This window comes from Gorilla gorilla, chromosome 6, assembly GCF_029281585.2.
Source record: "Gorilla gorilla gorilla isolate KB3781 chromosome 6, NHGRI_mGorGor1-v2.1_pri, whole genome shotgun sequence".
NCBI lineage: Eukaryota > Metazoa > Chordata > Mammalia > Primates > Hominidae > Gorilla > Gorilla gorilla.
Genome location: NC_073230.2, coordinates 88,338,392 through 88,358,295, shown reverse-complemented (window position 1 = coordinate 88,358,295; position 19,904 = coordinate 88,338,392). Strand labels below are relative to the sequence as shown.

At 52.4% G+C, this 19,904-nt stretch overlaps 1 protein-coding gene and 1 long non-coding RNA gene across 3 annotated transcripts; one reads left to right on the top strand and one right to left on the bottom strand.

Moving 5' to 3' along the window:
* Positions 1-333: 333 nt before the first annotated feature.
* PPP1R35 (protein phosphatase 1 regulatory subunit 35) lies at positions 334-1,566 on the bottom strand. Of its 2 annotated transcripts, XM_004045904.5 has the most exons (4): positions 1,193-1,562; positions 900-1,116; positions 683-819; positions 334-585 (listed from the first exon to the last, which is right to left on the bottom strand). In XM_004045904.5, exons 1-4 carry the CDS (start codon positions 1,424-1,426, stop codon positions 412-414), a joined length of 762 nt encoding a protein of 253 aa, XP_004045952.3. In that variant the 5' UTR covers positions 1,427-1,562; the 3' UTR covers positions 334-411. The 2 variants fall into 2 exon arrangements, with proteins under 2 accessions (XP_004045952.3, XP_030869403.1); XM_031013543.3 differs by lacking the exon at positions 683-819 and having other exon boundaries at positions 1,193-1,566.
* Positions 1,295-4,896, top strand: LOC109027574 (uncharacterized). The gene is made up of 3 exons (XR_002006639.3): positions 1,295-1,434; positions 3,404-3,525; positions 4,753-4,896. It is a non-coding gene; the product is annotated as an uncharacterized lncRNA (long non-coding RNA).
* Positions 4,897-19,904: the final 15,008 nt, after the last annotated feature.

Sequence of the window (19,904 nt, the reverse complement as noted above, 5' to 3'; positions counted from 1 at the left end):
CTTGAGACAGGTAATCATGGAAGATTTTCGTGAAATGTGATAGGCTGGGCTCTGCATTTTGAGAGATCAGAATAAGTGATGCAGAGAACAATCGCTACCTGATCAAAAACAGGCAGTAGCTGTGGCTGAAGTCAGGGAGAGGCAGGTAAGGTTGTGAACGGAGGGGTATCTAAGTAAACCTCTAACGTGGACAGTGTTTTCCACTTGCCATGACTCTACCAAGTTCCAAAAAGGCCCCCAAACTCGACTTCCAGGCAGCTTCCAACCTGAGGCTAAGTGGATAACCCCCTAGAGAGCTTTTAACCCCATTTTAGGCCTCCAAGAAGAGTCCCATTTATTAGCAAAATTACTTTATTCTAACAAATAGTTTAACACAAAAATACGAACTAGCCCTCCAGGGATCTTTGGGGTCTACGCTTCCCATCGCCTCAGTGTCCGGTGCATGAGGAAGGTGTCCTCTGAAGGGCGGGGCCGGAGTTGAAGTCGGAGAGGGGGCAGACCGTCCAGGGTCAGGTGTGGAGATTCATAAAATAGTGTTTCTGGGTCACACAAGATGGTCATGTCTGGCCCCGGCCCAGGTGGCTCCTGTTGGGAGGTTGGGCCCAAAGCAAGGTTACACTTTGGGAGGAAGGATCCGGGTAAAGGGGTACATGGAGGAAGCCCCACGCCCAGACCCCATCACCTTTGGGTGCGGGGCTCGAGCCTGTGGCGGCAGGAGAGCCAATTTCTCCCTGAGCGCGGCATTCAGAACCTGTTCCTCCGGCACCTGCAGGCTCACCAGGTCCCGGAAGAGCCGCTTGGAGCGCGGCACGTTCAGCCCTGAGAGCGCAGCGGGGACGGAGGTGAGCGGCGCCCCTCGCCCCGACTCCCGCACGCGGCCGGCCGCCCGCCCCCCTCACCCTCGGACACGCTTTCCTCCAGGCCGCAGCGGATCTGGAACGACTTTCTCAGCTGTTCCTCCACGGCCTTCGCAGCATCAAAGTGGCTCCCGGCTGCGGCCCGCAGCTCCAGGCCCAAGGCCAGGCTGCTCTTCAGCACGGGCATCTCCAGCTCCTGCGGCACCGCAGGCTGCGGCTCGGACCGCACCGGGGAGGGCGGCGTCAGGCGGAAGCGGACCTGGGAGCAGAGGGCAGGGCAGTGACCAGGTGGGCGCGAGGCCGTCGCGGGCCGGGGGCCAGCCTCCCCCGCTCACCTGCCGCCGCTGTCGAGCCGCGCCCCGCCGCTCCGCCCGCCCCTTCCGCCGCCCGGGGCTGCCGTGCCGCGGCTGAGGGCTGTCGGGCCGCGGGCTCAGGCTCAAGTCCAGGCCGGGCTCGGGCACTGGGGCTCGGAGTTGCGGGACTTGGGGCTCCGGGGGTGGCCCCGGGACCGCCGCGGCTTCTTCCCCGTCCGCCGACTTCAGCTCTGACTCCCCACAACCCATCATCATCTTTGGAGGTGCCTTGAGGGTGCGGGGATGCGGGGGTCGCAGGCGCTCCAACGGTCAGGGGACACAGCCTGGCTGCCGCCTCCTTTCCCCCGCCCCTCCTAGACGCCGCTACCGGAAACCGTTAACCCTTTCCTTCGGGGGCGGAGTCAGCAGCCCCACCCACCCTGTTGACGCTCCCAGGCGTCATTTCCCTCGCTCCGTCCCCAGGTTCCCGGCGGGCTTCCGCACTCACAGCCTTGGCACCGCCCCCAAGCCGAAGTGTTTTTGAGCTGGGGTCGGTTGAAGCCCTACGGGTCCTCATCAGGGCCACTCTTCCTCTTGAAAACTCTGCTATGGCTGAGTTGCCCAGAGGAATCTTAGTCCTGCTAGTGCTGCGATGCCCAGTGCCCAGTGTGTCAGTCCTCATTCTGGGGCGCCAAATGGGGCAGCATTTTTTTTTTTTTTTGAGACTGAGCCTCTCTCTGTAGCCCAGGCTGGAGTGCAGGGGCGTGATTTCGGCTCACTGCAACCTCCGCCTCCCAGGTTCAAGAGATTCTCCTGCCTCAGCCTCCTGAGTAGCTGGGATTACAGGCGCGCGCCACCACGCCCGGCTAATTTTTGTATTTTTAGTAGAGACGGTTTCACCATGTTGGTCAGGCTAGTCTCGAACTCCTGACCTCGTGATCTGCCCACCTCGGCCTCCCAAAGTGCTGGGATTACAGGCATGAGCCACCGCACCTGGCCATAAATGGGGCAGCTTTAAGGTAATGGTCCAGTGTGCCCTGACCTCCCCACTCAGACCTGCACAGCATTTCCGGTGTTCCGTTGCCTCCAAACTCGGACCGGAGTTGCCCTGTATGAGGGCGGGCGAGGGTCGCCGACCCCATCCCGGACTCCCTTCTGGGACACAGCAACTCTTGCAGCATTTTGTGACTACTTTTACCTTCGAGAGTTCCCTGAAATATTAATTTGTATAAAAAGTAGATATCTGGCACGGGTGCGGTAGCGCATACCTGCAATTCCAACTCTTTGGGAGGCCAAGGCGGGAAGATGTCTTGAAACCCTGAGCTGGAGACAAGCATGGGCAACATACCGAGACTCCACACCACCATTCCCAATCTCTACCAAAAGAATTTAATTTTAGCCGGGCGTGGTGGTGGTGCTCACCTGTAGTCCCAGCTACTGGGAAGGCTGAGGCGGGAGGATCACTTGAGTCCAGGAGTTCCAGGCTGCAATGAGCTCTGATCATACCACTGCGCTCTAGCCTGGGCGACAGAGCAAGACCCTGTCTCAGAAACAAACAAAAAACTCTGTATTGTGGGTTCAATGTTTTATTTTGTTTTTTGAGACGGAGTCTCGCTCTGGTGCCCAGGCTGGAGGCTGTGGCACAATCTCAGCTCACTGCAACGTCTGCCTCCAGTGTTCAAGCAATTCTCCCACGTTAGCCTCTCAAGTAGGTGGGATTACAGGCGCCTACCACCACACCCGGCTAATTTTTTTTGTATTTTTAGTAGAGACAGGGTTTCACCGTGTTGGCCTCAAACTCCTGACCTCAAGTGGTTCAGCTGCCTTGGCCTCCCAAAGTGCTACGATTACAGGCAGTAGCCACTGCACCCAGCCTTGAGTTCAGTTTTTAAAATTTTTAATGTCAGTGGACTTATCCTGGGCCCTGAGCTTTTCCACATAGCAGAAGACCCCTGAACTGCAGAAAAGGAAATGAGAGCTCCCACCTGCTCCTTAGGTTACTTGGGGCAGGTCCCCTCAATTCTGCAAGCCTCCTTTCATTTTTGTGTAGAATGTAAGTGGAAGTGGGTTCAGGAATCCTTTCTTACTCTTTTTTTTTTTTTTTTTTTTTTTTTTTTTAATTCTCCAAACTGCTTCAAAAAGGTTCAGGAATCTTGAAGCTTTCCTGGAATTGATTGATGCTCAGTCAACAGGCATGTTTGTGTACCACTTTTCATTATGAGAGTTTCCACATTGTTCATTTTATCTTTCCAGGAAGTGCTGTGGAACATCAGATAGAATGGATAGCACAGCCCAAATTTTACAAAAAGGATTTTAAAGGAAGATCTCAATGGTGGAACACTAGAGGCTTTCCTGCTAAAGTTAAGAATAAGAAAGTATGTCTATTATCTCATTGTTCAATTGTGAAAAGAAATAGCGAGGTACAAATATAAATTTTTAAACTGGGAGTATAAATTAAAAATTTTTAATAGCAACATAGGGAGAGAATAGAATGAAAGACAAACAGTCTTATTCCTCCAAATATACTTTGTTTTGTATATTTGACTTTGGAAATGTATGCATTTTATATGATTATATTAAAAGGTTTTAAAAAATCAGGCCAGGCACGGTGGCTTACACCTGTAATCCCAGCACTTTGGGAAGCCCGGGTGGGTGGATCACTTGAGGTCAGGAGTTCGAGACCAGCCTGGCCAACATGGTGAAACCCCGTCTCTACTAAAAATATAAAAATTAGCCAGGCGTGGTGGTGCACACCTGTAATCCCAGCTACTTGGGAAGCTGAGGCACAAGAATCGCTTGAACCCAGGAGGCGTATGTTGCAGTGAGCTGAGATCGTGCAACTGGACTCCAGCCTGTGTAACAGAGCGAGACTCTGCCTCAAAAAGTAATAGTAAAATAAAATACAAATACAAAAAAATTAGCCGGGTGTGGTGACAGGTGCCTGTAGTCCCAACTACTTGGGAGACTGAGGCAGGCCAATCACTGGAACTCAGGAGGTGGAGGTTGCAGTGAGCCAAGATTGTGCCACTGCACTCCAGCCTGGGTGACAGAGCTAGACTCTCTGTCTCAAAAAACAAAAAACAAACAAACAAAAAAACTAATAAATCATGCTGTATTTTACCTTAAATTGAAAAGTATCAAGACTGAGCACAGTGGCTCAAGCCTGTAATCCCAGCACTTTAGGAAGCCGAGGCAGGCAAGTTGCCTGAGCTCAGGAGTTCAAGACCAGCCTGGGCAACGGCAAAACCTCGTGTCTACTAAAAAGTACAAAAAATTAGCCAGGCATGGTAGCACGTGCCTGTAGTCCCATAGTCCCAGCTACTCAGGAGGCTGAGGCATAAGAATCACTTGAACCCAGGAGGCGGCGGTTGCAGTGAGCCAGGATCTTGCCACTGCACTCCAGCCTGGATGACAGAATGAGACCCTGTCACAAGAAAAAAAAAAAGTTGGGGTTCGGAACAGTGTTTGAGGGTACATGGATGAAACAAGATTAGCCAAATGTTGATGACTGCTGAAGCAGGATTTTATTACTATATTTTCTCTACTTTTGCATATTCTTGAACATTTCTGTGACTAAACGTTTTTTGTTTATTTAAAAAAAGAGGCTGACGCAGCTTTGGCATGCAGGAAGTGTTGGAGCTGAGACTCGAAACTGTCCCCCAGGCCTTGGCCATGCTGATAAATATCTAGGCCCTACAGGAGTTCGTGTCCATGAACCCAGTAAACGCAATTCCTCAGCCTTAAAATCTAGTCACTGACTCATTTCAGGCCCCAGCACAGACGAAAACAAGCCATTCTGTTTGCCCAGTTTACATTGCAGGTCTCCAAGAAGTGGAATGTTCACCAATGATTTTAAGAAAACAGGGCCTGGCGCGGTGGCTCACGCCTGTAATCCCAGCACTTTGGGAGGCCGAGGCGGGCGGATCACCTGAGGTCGGGAGTTTGAGATCAGCCTGACCAACATGGAGAAACCCCATCTCTACTAAAAATACAAAATTAGCCGGGTGTAGTGGTGCATGCTTGTAATCCCAGCTACTCAGGAGGCTGAGGTAGAATTGCCTGAAGCTGGGAGGCGGAGGTTGCAGTGAGCCAGAGATCGTGCCATTACATTCCAGCCTGGGCAACAAGAGCAAAACTCTGTCTCAAAATAATAATAATAATAATAATAATAATAATAATAATAATAATAATTAAAAAAAAAAACAAAACAGTACGAATGTGAAGATCGGAAGGTGGAGGTGAGGGAGGTGAGAGGTCTTGGGCCTGCCCACATTCTTCCTAAGCTATTTTGGCTGGCCCAGGCTGGGAGGCCAGGAATTGCTTTTCCTCTTCAAAAGAAAAGGGGACAAAAAATTAGCCTGGCGTGGTAGCACTCATCTGTAGTCCCAGCTACTCAGGAGGCTGAGGCAGAAGAATTGCTTGAACCAGGGAGGCAGAGGTTGCAGTAAGCTGAGATTGTGCTGCTGCACTCCAGCCTGGGTGACAGAGCGAGACTCGGTCTCAAAAAAAAAAAAAAAAATGGGGAGGAGGACAGGGCATGGTGGTTCATGCCTATAATTCCAGCATTTTGGGAGGCCAAGGCAGGCAGATCACTTGAGGCCAGGATTTCGAGACCAACCTGGGCAACACAGTGAAACCCTTTCTCTACTAAAACTACAAAAAATTACCTGGGCATGGCAGCACATGCCTGTAATTTCAGCTACTGGGGAGGCTGAGGCACGAGAATCACTTGAACGTGAGAGGGGGAGGTTGCAGTGAGCCAAGATGGCACCACTGCACTCCAGCCTGGGCAACAGCGTGAGACTCTGTCTCAAAAAAAAAAAAAAAAAAAAAAAATGGGTGGGACACCGTGACTCATGCCTGTAATTCCAGCACTTTGGGAGGCAGAGGCAGGAGGATCCCTGTGAGGCCAGGAGTTCAAGACCAGCCTGGGCAACATAGTGAGACCCAGTCTCTATAAAAAAATTAAAAATTAGCCAGGCGTGGTGGTGCATGCCTGTAGTCCCAGGTACTGGGGAGGTTGAGGTGGGAGGATCCCTTGAGCCCAGGACTTCGAGGCTGCAGTGAGCTATGATCACGCCACTGCACTCCAGCCTTGGCGACAGAGCAACACCCATCTCTTAAATATTATTTATTATAAGAGTTTTGGGCCGGGTGCTGTGGCTCACGCCTGTAATCCCAGCACTTTGGGAGGCCAAGGCGGGCGGATCACGAGGTCAGGAGATTAACACCATCCTGGCTAACACGGTGAAACCCTGTCTCTACTAAAAATACAAAAAATTAGCCAGGTGTGGTGGCATGCGCCTCTAGTCCCAGCTACTCATTAGGCTGAGGCAGGAGTATGGCGTGAACCTGGGAGTCGGAGCTTGCAGTGAGCCGAGATCGCACCACTGCACTCCAGCCTGGGCAACAGAGCGAGACTCCTCAAAAAAAAAAAAAAAAAAAAAAAAGACTTTTGATTGGGTTAGACCTCACCAGTTAGAGATGCTCCTTTAGTTATCTGAGGCTGCTGAGTGGGGTAATCCTAGACCTGGATGCTAGTTTGAAGAAAGCAAGTCTCAGTGCTGGAAGGGGTCATTCAAGGTCATCCATGAGCTTCTGCTGAGCCAGGTGCTATAGGTGGGCTAGGTGGGACAGGAGACAGGTCAGCATCCAGGGTCCTTGAACGGACCATGTCCTTGAGAAGAGGTAGGATGCCTCCAATGCAGTGGTCCACTGCACGGTGTGGCTGAGACTGCTATAGAGGACACATGGGAAGACCTGCCAGGGTTGGGGGTGGGGGAGGAGCAAGGGCGTCATCCTGGAAGTCACCCCCAAATAGGGCCAAGAAAGATCAGAGAGACAGCAAAGCTCTAATACCACCCTCTGCAAATCCCACCTATGGCGACCTCTCACCTCCTGTCTCCTATTCTCAAACTGGCCTATGCCTAAGGGCCAACCCAGAGACACTTCCACACTGGTCCCTGTCACACGAGACACGCTGGAAGATGGGAATGGCCAACCTCCAGACACACACACATCCAGGCTCCTATCCCCAGAGTGCGTGTTCTCATCCTACTGTATCTCGGAGGCTGGCAGGGTGAATCCCCCAGCAGGTCAGGTAGGTCTGAGGTGTCTCAGCCTGAACTCATGACTCCAAACCACCTTCACGCCTTCGTCCCAACCCAGAAGGAAGAGATCCAGGGAAGAGGGCACACATCGGGCTGCAGGCCAACACACTGACCCTGAGCCTGGCCTCCCTAGCATCAGGCTGAGGAACAGGAGGGTTGAGATGAGCCCCATTAGGTGTGCGTGAAGTCTCTGGGACATGGGATGATGCCAGCTGCTGGGATGCAGAAAAGTTGGAGGCAGGGGACAGAGTCTCATTCAAAAGAATTTGTCCATAATTCAAGCCGGGTGTTGTGGCTCACGCCTATAATCCCAGCACTTTGGGAGGCCCAAGCAGATGGATCACTTGAGGTCAGGAGTTCAAGACCAGCCTGGCCAACATGCTGAAACCCCGTCTCTACTAAAAATACAAAAATTACCCGTATGTGGTAGCCCAGGCCTGTAATCCCAGTTACTTGGGAGGCTGAGGTGGGAGGATTGCTTGAACCCAGGAGGTGGAGGTTGCAGTGAGCCCAGATCATGCCACTGCACACCAGCCTGGGCAACAAAGCGAGCAAAGTGAGACTCCATTTCAAAAAAAAAAAAAAAAAAGATTTTAGCTGCACGTGCTGGCACATGCCTGCAAATCCCAGCTACTCCGGAGGCTGAGGCATGAGAATCACTTGAACCTGGGAGGCAGAGGTTACAGTGAGCCGCCAGCAACTGTATCTCGAATAAATAAATAAATAAATAAGAATTTGTCTGGAATCTGGGTGAGGCAGAGGAAAATGAAAGAAACCAGAAAAGCAAAGATAAACAGATTTGCAGGGTGGGGTGGAGGATGGAGAATTCAATGGAGCTGAGCACAGCAAGGAGGAGAATGTTGGGCTGAAGGCCTGAGCTTGCTGGGGAGATGTCCTTGATGTCCACACTGGGCATAGAAGGTTGATTGATGCCAGTGGTTAGGGCCCCAAAGAGCCCAGGGACAGCTGGAGGTAGAAAGAAAGGGTGTGGAGGCATGGAAGATGGGGCCATAACCCAGGAAAAGGGAGCCACGGATAGGGGAAATGTATGCAGAAATCGCCACCCTCACTCTGGGAGGCAGGTCCCGACAGATCCCCTTAGCAGGGGACCAATGCCCAGGACCTTGGGGAGATGGATGGGGACGGGGGAAGCAGCAGATGGTCTGTTACTCAATGAGGTTGGACACACAGGAGATGTTGGGGGATCTTGGGGTGGAGAGTGATTCCATGGAAGCCTCTAGATTGGACAAGGAGATGTTGGTGTGAGGTTTTTCCACAGTCCAAGAGAGGCTGGTAGAAGAAAAGCAGGTTCTGCTATCAGGCCGGGTGCAGTGGCTCACACCTGTAATCTCAGCCCTTTGGGAGGCCCAGGTGGGAGCATCACATGAGGACAGGCATTCGAGAGCAGTCTGGGCAAGATGGTGAAACCCTGTCTCTACAATAAAAACACAAAAAAATTAGCCGGGTGTGGTGGTGTGCACCTGTAGTCCCAGCTACTCAGGAGGCTGAGACCGGAGGATCACTTGAGCCCAGGAGTTCAAGACCAGCCTGGGCTGGTCAAGACCCCATTTCTAAAAAAATTTAAAGTTAGCCAGGCATGGTGGTGTATGCCTGTAGTTCCAGCTACTTTGTTGGCTGAGGCAGGAGGGTCCCTTGAGCCCAGGAATTTGAGGCTGTGCTGAGCTATGATTGTGCCACTTCACTCCAGTCTGGGTGACAGAGCGAGACCCTGTCTCTAAAAATAAATAAATAAGCCAGGCGCAATGGCTCATGCTTGTAATCTCAGTACTTTGGAAGGCCAAGGTGGGAGGATCACTTGAGCCCAGAAGTTGGAGACCAGGCTGGGCAACATAGAAAGACCCCATCTCTACCAAAAATTTAAAAAATTATCTGGGTGTGATGGTGCACACTTATAGTCCCAGCTACTCAGGAGGCTGAGGTGGGAGGATCACTTGAGCCCAGGTCAAGGCTACAGTGAGTTATGATCACACCACGGCACTCCAGCCCGGGCAAAAAGTGAGACTGTCTCTAAACAAATAAATAAATAAAAAGCCATTTTTTTCACATATGAATGGACTCCTGGGAATCCAAGCTTGGAAATGGGGAGGCCGAAGCCCTTGCCTCTCTGCCTCCTCCCAGCCCTGGCCCGTCTCTCCTCTGTCTCCCTGGGTTTCAGTCCCAGCTCCAGTGCCTACTGACCATGTGACCTGGGGATCATTCCCTTTCCTCTGAGAGCCCCCCTCTTCCTCATCTGAACACTGAGGAAATGACTGGCCTCATGTGGTTGCCAGAGCTCAGTTGGGGCCCTCAGAAGGTCGAGTCATTGTTTTTCAGGAGCTGATGAGATCATGGCACGTGTGCCATTGACCTCTGTCCTTCCTCCCTCCTCACCTTTGACTCTCAGCCTGTCCTCTCCTCCTCTGGACGACCTCTGGGACATCCTGCCCTTTTCCCGTGTTCATTGTTTCTGCAGCAGATGAGCGGGATGTCGGGGATGCTGGGAAATGAAAGGCACCTGGTCTCTCTGCCGGTAGGCTCCGAGGCAGGGGGTTCAGACCCTCTCGCCTCGGGCTCCTGCTGGCTGGCCCCACACGTGCCCCCTCCAGCCCCAGCCCTGCTCAGTGGAGAAAACAGATAAGGCAGGAAATGTGGCCCCAGTTCTAGGAAGCTCAGAGTCCCAGGAGGCAGAAGACATGCCTCTCACCCGCTCACTGACACCTGCTATTTGCTGGGGCCTGGGAGTGGCATGGACAGCTCTGAGTGGGGCCAGCTTTCACCCTCCCAGAGTGCAGCATGAGCTCTAACATCCAGGCCAGGCCAGGCTCCAGGAAAGAGGATGCAAAACTTCATGCAGCCTGTGCAGATTAAACACCAGCCCCAGCTCTGTGAAGGGTAGGTCAGCTCAGCCTGGAGGATGGGAAGGCTTCCTGGAGGAAGAAGCCCTTGAAGGAAGTAGGTGGAACAGAAACTTGCTGTTCTCCTCTCTGGGAGTCTGAGACTGCCCTTTCTTTTTTTTTGAGACAGAGTCTCACTGTGTCTCCCAGGCTAGAGTGCTGGAGTGCAGTGGCACAATCTCAGCTCACTGCAACCTCTGCTTCCCAGTTCAAGTGATTCTTCTGCCCCAGTCTCCCAAGTAGCTGGGACTATATAGGTGTACGCCACCACACCTAGTTAATTTGTGTATTTTTATTAGAGACAGGGTTTCGCCAAGTTGGCCAGGCTGGTCTCGAACTCCTGACCTCAGGTGATCCGCCTGCCTCAGACTCCCAAAATCCTGGGATTACAGGTGTGAGCCACCGTGCCCAGACTGCCTGCCCCTTTCTGTCTCTGTCTCAGGCCAGTTCAGGTCTGAGCAGGGCAGTTTTGCTCAGCTTCACTGACCAGGTGAGTGTTGCTCACGATGCCCTCCAGACCCTTTGCCTTCCTCTAGATTTTTTTTTTTTTAAGTTTTATTTTTTTCTTGGAGACAGGGTCTCGCTCTGTCACCCAGGCTGGAGTGCAGGAGTGCAGTGGCCCGATCATGGCTCACTGCAGCCTTGACCTCTGGGGATTAAGCGATCCTCCCACCTCAGCCTCCTGAGTAGCTTGGGACTACGGGCACATGCCACCACACCCAGGTAATTTTTTTTTTTTTTTTTGTAGAGGCAGGGTCTTGCCATGTTACCCGGGCTGGTCTCAAACTCCTGGGCTCAAGCAATCCTCCGACCTGGCCTTCCAAAATGCTGGGATTGCAGGCTGGGCCTGCCTTCCTCTAGAGGGCAATGGGTACCATAGCTCACACCTGTAATCCCAGCACTTAAGAGAGCCCAAGGAAGAAGGATCACTTGAGGCCAGGAGTTTGAAACCAGCCTGGGCAACATAGAGAGACTCTGTCTCTACAAAAATAAATAAATTAAATTAAATTTTAAAAAAGAGACTTAACCTCCCTGATGGGGCCCCAGCCTGGGTCATAACTCACCTCTGCTTCCCAGCAACCTCCTTCCTGATCCCCAAATCAGAATTCAGGAGGTCTAGGATGTAGTATGTGGCAATCTGTACAATTTCAGCAGTCACAGGAAACAAACACAGCTGAACCTCCCTGAGGGTCTTCCCCGAAACCTTCACCTTGGCAGTATCCCCATCTCTGGGGGGCTGGAATCAGAGGGTCTGGGGACCCACGAGGGAAGGATTTGGTCATGAAGGACTATCTTCCCCTGAGAGAGCCTCTACAGGCCCAGAGAGTTGCCAAGGGAAACAAGGGCAGAGGCAGGAGGAGAGAGGTCAGGTGGTGTGAGACAGGTGGAGAGTCAGAAGCCCTGGGATGGGAGCGGGGTCCATCTGTGTGGGGAACTAGATGGGGGACCCATGGTTAGGGGAGGTCTTGTTGTGTGAAGGAGCTGGTGGGGAGGGACTATGTCCAGCAAGGCCCATTCAGTGGCCTCAGACCTCATAAGATCCGGGGGTGGCCACACAGTTGGTCATCCATCATGATCCGCAAGTGTCGGGTTGCCATGGCAGCCAGGAAGCATGCATGCTCAAGAAGCTGAGGCCGGGATGGCCAGGCATGGTGGCTCACGCCTATAATCCCAGCACTTTGGGAGGCTGAGGCAGGCGGATCACAAGGTCAGGAGATCGAGACCATCCTGGCTAACACGGTGAAACCCCATCTCTACTAAAAAATACCAAAAAATTAGCTAGGCATGGTGGCGGGCACCTGTGGTCCCAGCTACCCAGGAGGCTGAGGCAGGAGAATGGCACGAACCTGGGAGGCAGAGCTTCCAGTGAGCCAAGATCGCGCCACTGCACCCCAGCATGGGCGACAGAGCGAGACTACGTCTCAAAAAAAAAAAAAAAAGAAGAGAGAGGAAAAAAAAAAAGAAGCTGAGGCTGGGGCCGGGTGCGGTGGCTCACACCTGTAATTCCAGCACTTTGGGAGGCCAAGGCGGGCGGATGACGAGGTCAGGAGATTGAGACCATCCTGGCTAATACAGTGAAACCCTGTCTCTACTAAAAATACAAAAAAATTAGCCGGGCGTGGTGGTGGGTGCCTGTAGTCCCAGCTACTTGGGAGGCTGAGGCAGGAGAACTGCTTGAACCCAGGAGGCAGAGGTTGCAGTGATCCGAGATCGCGCCACTGCACTCCAGCCTGGCAACAGAGCAAGACTCTGTCTCAAAAAAAAAAAAAAAAAAAAAAGGCTGAGGCCTTTGACACTGAGCTTCAGGAGACTGAAGACTAGGCTGAGGCCGGCGCGGTGGCTTATGCCTGTTATCCCAATGCTTTGGGAGGCTGACCTGGGAGGATCACTTGAGGCCAGCAGTTCAAGACCAGCCTGGGCAACACAGTGAGACCCCCGTCTCAAAAAAGAAGAAAAGAGCCAGGCGTGGTGGCTCACACCTGTAATCCCAGCACTTCGGAAGGCCGACGTGGGCACATCACCTGAGGTCGGGAGTTCAAGATCAGCCTGACCAACATGGAGAAACCCCATCTCTACTAAAAATACAAAATTAGCCCATTGTGATGGCGCATGCCTGTAATCCCAGCTACTTGGGAGGCCGAGGCAGGAGAATCGCTTGAACCCAGGAGGTGGAGGTTGTGGTGAGCCGAGATTGCACCATTGCACTCCAGCCTGGGCAACAAGAGTGAAATTCCGTCTCAAGGAAAAAAAAAAAAAGAAGAAAAGAAGCTTAAGGTCAGGCGCAGTGGCTCACGCCTTTAATCCCAACACTTTGGGAGGCTGAGGCAGGCAGATCACTTGAGCTCAGGAGTTCGAGACCAGCCCCATCTCTTCCAAAAATACAGAAAATTAGCCAGGCTTGATGGCACATGCCTGTAGTCCCAGCTACTTGGGAGGCTGAGATGGGAGGATCGCTTGACCCTGGGAAGCAGAAGTTGCAGGGAGCTGTGATTGCACCACTGCACTCCAGCCTGGGTGACATGCAAGACGCTGTCTCAAAAATAAAATAAATTATGGCCGGGCATGGTGGCTCACGCCTGTAATCCCAGCACTCTAGGAGGCAGAGGCGGGTGGATCACCTGAGGTCAGGAGTTCGAGACCAGCCTAACCAATATGGTGAAACCCCACCTCTGCTAAAAATACAAACATTAGCCAGGTGTGGTGGCTTGCGCCTGTAGTCCCAGCTACTCAGGAGGGTGAGATAGGAGAATCGCTTGAACCTGGGAGGCGGAGGTTGCAGTGAGTCAAGATTTCACCACTGCACTCCAGCCTGGGCGACAGAGTGAGACTCTGTCTAAAAAAAAATAAAAATAAATAAATAAAATAAATAAGGCTGGGCCCGGTGGCTCATGCCTGTAATCCCAGCACTTTGGGAGGCTAACTAAGGTGGTAGACCACCTGAGATCAGGAGTTTGAGACCAGCCTTGCCAACACGGTGAAACCCCGTCTCCACTAAAAATACAAAAATTAGCAGGGTGTGGTGGCAGATGCCTGTAATCCCAGGTACTCGGGAGGCTGAGGCAGGAGAATCGCTTGAACCTGGGAGGCAGAGGTTGCAATGAGCCGAGATCACGCCACTGCACTCCAGCCTGGGCAACAAGAGCGAAACTCCTTCTCAAACAACTAAAAACAAAACAAAACAAACAAATAAATAAATTTTAAATTAAATAAAATATAGCCTAGGCTCAGAGCAGAGCCCTGAGAATCAGGGCCCAGTCCCTTCCCCACAAGTTACTACCACAGACACACCTTGCCAGTCCTTCAACCTGAGAAAAACCTCGAAATGCCCCACACTTTTTCTACTGGCCCCCAGGCTGAGGAAAGGCCAGGGCACAGGGAGTGTTTTGTAGAGATGAGGTCTGGCTATGTAGCCCAGGCTGGCTTCAAACTCCTGGGCTCAAGCGATCCTGCCACCTTGGACTCCCAAAGTGCTAGGATTACAGGATTATTCCAAAAGTGCTAGGATTTCAGGTTATCCTGAAAACAAAGGGATGACAAGGGGTGGAGGCTGGGTTAGTTCTGGGCTAGAGGGATAGAGTGGCTGCAGGTGGAACCTGGGGGGCCGGGCAGGATGCGAACTTGGTGGGGAAGGAGGGTTTCCACACCAGTGTGTCCTGGCCAAGAATCGGATGAGGCAGGATTTGTTTTGTTGAATTTTGTTTTGTTTTGAGACAAGGTCTTGCTCTGTTAACCAGGCTGGAGTGCAGTGATGCAATTACAGCTCACTGCAGCCTCTAACTCCTGGACTCAAGCAATACTCCCACCTCAGCCTCCCAAGTAGCTGGGACTTTTAGGTGCATGGCAGTATGGCCAGTTAATTTAATTATTATTTATTTTTTCTTTTCTTTTCTTTTTTTTTTTTCTTTTTGAGACGGAGTCTCATTCTGTTGCCCAGGCTGGAGTGCAGTGGTGCAATCTCGGCTCACTGTAACCTTTGCCTCCCGGTTTCAAGCGATTCTCCTGCCTCAGCCTCCTTAGTAGCTGCGATTACAGGCGCCCACCACCATGCCCGGCTAATTTTTGTATTTTTAGTAGAGACAGGGTTTCACCATGTTGGCCAGGTTGGTCAGGAACTCCTGATCTCAGGTGATCCACCCTCCTCCGCCTCCCAAAGTGCTGGGATTACCGGCGTGAGCTACCACACCCGGCCTAAAATTATTTTTTTTTAGAGATAGGGTCTCATGGTTGGGCGCAGTGGCTCACGCCTGTAACCCCAGCACTTTGGGAGGCCAAAGCAGGTGGATTATTTAAGGTCAGGAGTTCCAGACCAGCCTGGCCAACATGGTGAAACCCCATCTCTCTACTAAAAATACAAAAAAATGAGCTGGGCGTGGTGGCACATGCCTGTAATCTCAGCTACTCGGGAGGCTGAGGCACGACAATCGCTTGAACCTGGGAGGTGGAGGTTGCAATGAGCCGAGATCGCGCCACCGCATTCCATCCTGGGCGACAGAGCAAGAGTCCGTCTCAAAAAAAAAAAAAAAAAAAAAAAAGCGACAGATGGGGTCTCACTATATTGCCCAGGCTGGTCTTGAACTCCTGGGCTCAAGCAGTTCTCCCTACCTTGGCCTCCCGAAATGTCAGGATTACAGACATGAGCCATCATGCGCAGTGGAGAAGCTGTTTTCACTAGAAACTAACCGTCCCGTGGAAGCAGTGTCACCAGTGCCCATTTTATGCTCTGGAGACCCTTTAGTGTTTAAGAATCCATCCGCTAATGTCGGCTCCCCCATCGGCTAATGTCGTAGGGGTGCTGGGAGGAGCGGCAGAGCCCGCGGTCAGGGTCTCCGGGGGCTCACATAGGGGGAGGTCTGTCTGTTCCCGGCTATGGCCTAGAGCCCCTCTAGCAGTTCCTCCACCACCCCCATTAGGCCGTAGGGGCTTCCCCAGCCAGAGGCCAAGGGCGACGCGACCTTAACGCCGGTCCGCGCACCGCGGCGCCACCTGGAGGTCAGGACCAAGACGAGACAGGCTGTTCAAGTCCCCCAGCTTCGCCGCGGCCGCCACGCCCGACCACCCGGCCCCCGCTGGCGTCTCTAGCTGGCCCCCTACAGGTCTTACCCGCGCTTGTTGCCCCCAGACCCAGGCTTCTCCCCACCTGCACCCACCAGACTGGGAAGGTGGCCAGACTAGACCGAGGGCTGAGGCGGGAGAGACTCCGCCCCCGAGGCCCCGCCCCCTTCTGACAGCAGACGAGGCTGACGTTACTGGATTGGGCAGGTGTCCAGGTGTCCTCTCTCCAGCTGCATCTCCCCTTCTCCACCCAAGGGGAGTCCTCAGTCCCCCAGGCCAGAGTCTCCAATACCCCAAGGTGCCTTCTGTGATCTCCCCGCAGTGCAGCCTCCGGGGCACCCCCCACCCCAATAAAACTCATCTCCGGTTAAAATATCGATTCCAGCGGGCGTGGTGGCTCATGCCTGTAATCCCAACACTTTGGGAGGCCGAAGTGGTCAGATCACCCGAGGTCAAGAGTTCGAGACCAGCCTGGCCAACATGGTGAAACCCCGTCTCTACTAAAAATATAAAAATTAGCCGGGCGTGGTGGTGCACGCCTGTAATCCCAGCTACTCTGGAGGCCGAGGCAGGAGAATCGCTTGAACCCGGGAGGCGGAGGTTGCAGTGAGCCGAGGTTGTGCCACTGCACTCCAGCTTGGGCAACAGAGTGAGACTCCATCTCAAAAAAAAAAAAAAAAAAAAAAGGATTCCCAGACCCCACCTCAGTTTCTGACTTTGAGGCCAAAAATATGGTTTTTGTTTTGTTTTGTCTTGTCTGGTTTGAGACAGGCTCTCGCTCTGTTGCCCAGGCTGGAGTGCAGCGGCATCATCATGGTTCACTGCAGCCTCAAACTCCTGGGCTCAAGCCATCCTCCACCTCAGCCTCCCGAGCAGCTGGGACCACAGGCACATACCACCACCACCAGCAGCTACTTTTCTTTTTTGTTTGTTTGTTTTGTAGAGATGGGGTCTGGCTATGTAGTCCAGGCTGGCCTCAAACTCCTGGGCTCAAGTGATCCTGCCACCTCGGACTCCCAAAGTGCTAAGATTACAGGCATGAGCCACCACACCCAGTTGGAATCTGTGGGGTTTTTTTTTTTTTTTCAGACGGAGTCTTGCTGTGCTGTCCAGGCTGGAGTGCAGTGGCTTGATCTCGGCTCACTGCAACCTCTGCCTCCCAGGTTCAAGCGATTCTCCTGCCTCAGCCTCCCAGATAGGTGAGATTACAGGCACCTGCCATCATGCCCAGCTAATTTTTGTATTTTTGTAGAGACAGAGTTTCACCATGTTGACCAGGCTGGTCTTGAACTCCTGACCTCAGGTGATCCACCCGCCTTGGCCTCCCAAAGTGCTGAGATTACAGGCGTGAGCCACCGTGCATGGCCTGGAATCTGTGTGGTTTTTTTTCTTATTTTATTTTTTGTTTTTATTTTTTTGAGACGGAGTCTCGCCCTGTCACCGGGCTGGAGTGCAGTGGTGCGATCTCCACTCACTACAACCTCCACCTCCCGGGTTCAAGCAATTCTCCTGCCTCAGCCTCCCAAGTAGCTGGGACTACAGGTGAGTGCCGCCACGCCTGGCTAATTTTTCGTATTTTTAGTAGAGACGGGGTTTCACTGCGTTAGCCAGAATGGTCTCCATCTCCTGACCTCGTGATCCACCTGCCTCAGCCTCCCAAAGTGCTGGGATTACAGGTGTGAGCCACCATGCCCGGCCTGGAATCTGTGTTTTTAACAAGCTCTCAGGAGATTGTGATATGTCCTAAGCTTCAGAATCCCAACAGTCTACATTCCCATGCAGTGTGGCAGTGATTCCCAAACTTCAGCAGTCGTGTTCAAACAGATTGCTGGCCCCCATCCTAGGGTTTTTGATTCAGTAGGTCTGCGGTGCAGGGCCTGGAGTTTGAATTTCTACTACTCTCTGGGGAATGCGATGCTCTGGTCCAGGACCACACTCTAATAACTATTTCATTTATTTTCCTTTTTTTTTTCCTTGAGACAGAGCCTTGCTTTTGAGACAGAGATTCAGACAGGTTAATTCACTTGCTGAAGGTCACACAGCCAGGAAAGGCAGAATTTGAACCTGGTCTTTGTGAGCCCAAAGGCTGGGCTGGTTCTGTCTCCGGCAACTGCTAGTTGGCACCTCCCAGGAACTTACCTTGTTTCTGCAGGTTAACTCAACACTCCCTGAAGCCTGAGGAAGTTTGTTATTTTTATTTTTATTTTTTGAAGACAGAGTCTGATTCTATCGCCCAGGCTGGAGTTCAGTGGCGTGATCTCGGCTCACTGCAACCTCCGCCTCCCAGGTTCAAGCAATTCTCCTGTCTCAGCCTCCCGAGTAGCTGGGATGACAGGTGTGCGCCACCATGCCCAGCTAATTTTTTTTTTCTTTTTTTGAGATGGAGTCTCACTCTGTCACCCAGACCAGAGTGCAGTGGCACGATCTCGGCTCACTGCAAGCTCCGCCTCCCGGGTTGACACCATTCTCCTGCCTCAGCCTTCCAAGTAGCTAGGGCTACAGGTGCCGGCCAACACGCCCAGCTAATTTTTTGTATTTTTAGTAGAGACGGGGTTTCACCGTGTTAGCCAGGATGGTCTCGATCTCCTGACCTTGTGATCCTCCCGCCTCGGCCTCCCAAAGTGCTGGGATTATAGGCGTGAGCCCATGCCCAGCCAATTTTTGTATTTTTAGTAGAGGGTTTTGTCATGTTGGCCAGGCTGGTCTCGAACTCCTGACGTCAGGTGATCCACCCACCTCAGCCTCCCAAAGTGCTGGGATTACAGGTGTGAGCCGCCGTGCCCAGCCATCAAGTCATCATTTTATTTAAGGAGCTTGAGTCTCAGTGAAGGAAGTGACTCTCAAAAATCACCAAGTGCCTGCGATCCCAGCCCTTTGGGAGGCAGAAGCAGGAGGATTGACCAGGAGATGGAGGCTATAGTGAGCTATGATTGTGCCACTGTCCTCCTGTCTGGCCAACTGAGCGAGACTCTGTCTCAAAAATAAATAAAAAATAAAAATAAGAGTCGTACAGCAAAGTAGTAGCAATATTGAGACTAGGACCAAGGTCTCTTGACTCCGCGTCAAGGGCTCCTCCTACTACATCCTGCACATGGTATTCTTTATCACTTCCAAAATGACATTCCTAGCCGGGTGCAGTGGTTCACACCTGTAATCCCAGCACTTTGGGAGGCCGAGGTAGGAGGATTGCTTGAGGCCAGGAGTTTGAGACCAGACTGGACAACATAGCTAGAACCCATCGCCACAAATATTAAAAAAGAATTAGCTGGGCATGGTGGCATACACCTGTAGTTTCAGCTATTCGGGAGGCTGTGGTGGGAGGATCGCTTGAGTCCAGGAGTTGGAGGCTGCAGTGAGCCATGATTGCACCACTGCCCTCCAGCCTGGGCAACAGAGCCAGACCCTGTCTCTAAAAAACAAAAACCACTGGCCGGGTGCAGTGGCTCACGCCTGTAATCCTAGCACTTCGGGGAGCTGAGACAGGTGGATCATCTGAGGTCAGGAGTGCAAGACCAGCCTGGACAACACGGTGAGACCCTGTCTCTACTAAAAATACAAAAGTTAGCCAGGTGTGGCCAGGCGCGGTGGCTCATGCCTGTAATCCCAGCACTTTGTGAGGCCAAGGCAGGCGGATCACGAGGTCAGGAGATCAAGACGATCCTGGCTAACATGGTGAAACCCCGTTCTCTACTAAAAATACGAAAAAAAATTAGCCGGGCGTGGTGGCATGTACCTGTAATCCCAGCTACTCAGGAGGCTGAGGCAGGAGAATGGTGTGAACCTGGGAGGCGGAGCTTGCCGTCAGCGGAGATCATGCCACTGCACTACAGCCTGGGTGACAGAGCAAGACTCTGTCTCAAAAAAAAAAAAAAAAAAAAAAAAATACCAAAAAACAAAAACGGTTACATGGGTGTGGTGGCAAGCACCTGTAATCCCAGCTACTCCAGAGGCTGAGGCAGGAGAACCACTTGAACCCCACGGGCGGAGGTTGCAATGAGCCGAGATCACACCACTGCACTCCAGCCTTGGCAATAGAGTGAGACTCCATCTCAAAAAAACACACAAAAAAACTGTCATCAAGAGGCAGCTTCCTTCTGCCCACCCCTTTCCTTCCTCTCCCACCAGTCTGCCTGTGCCTGCTCAGCCAAGCCCAGACAGGGCTCCAGATCTGGGGAAGGAGAGAGCGATGGGATGTGC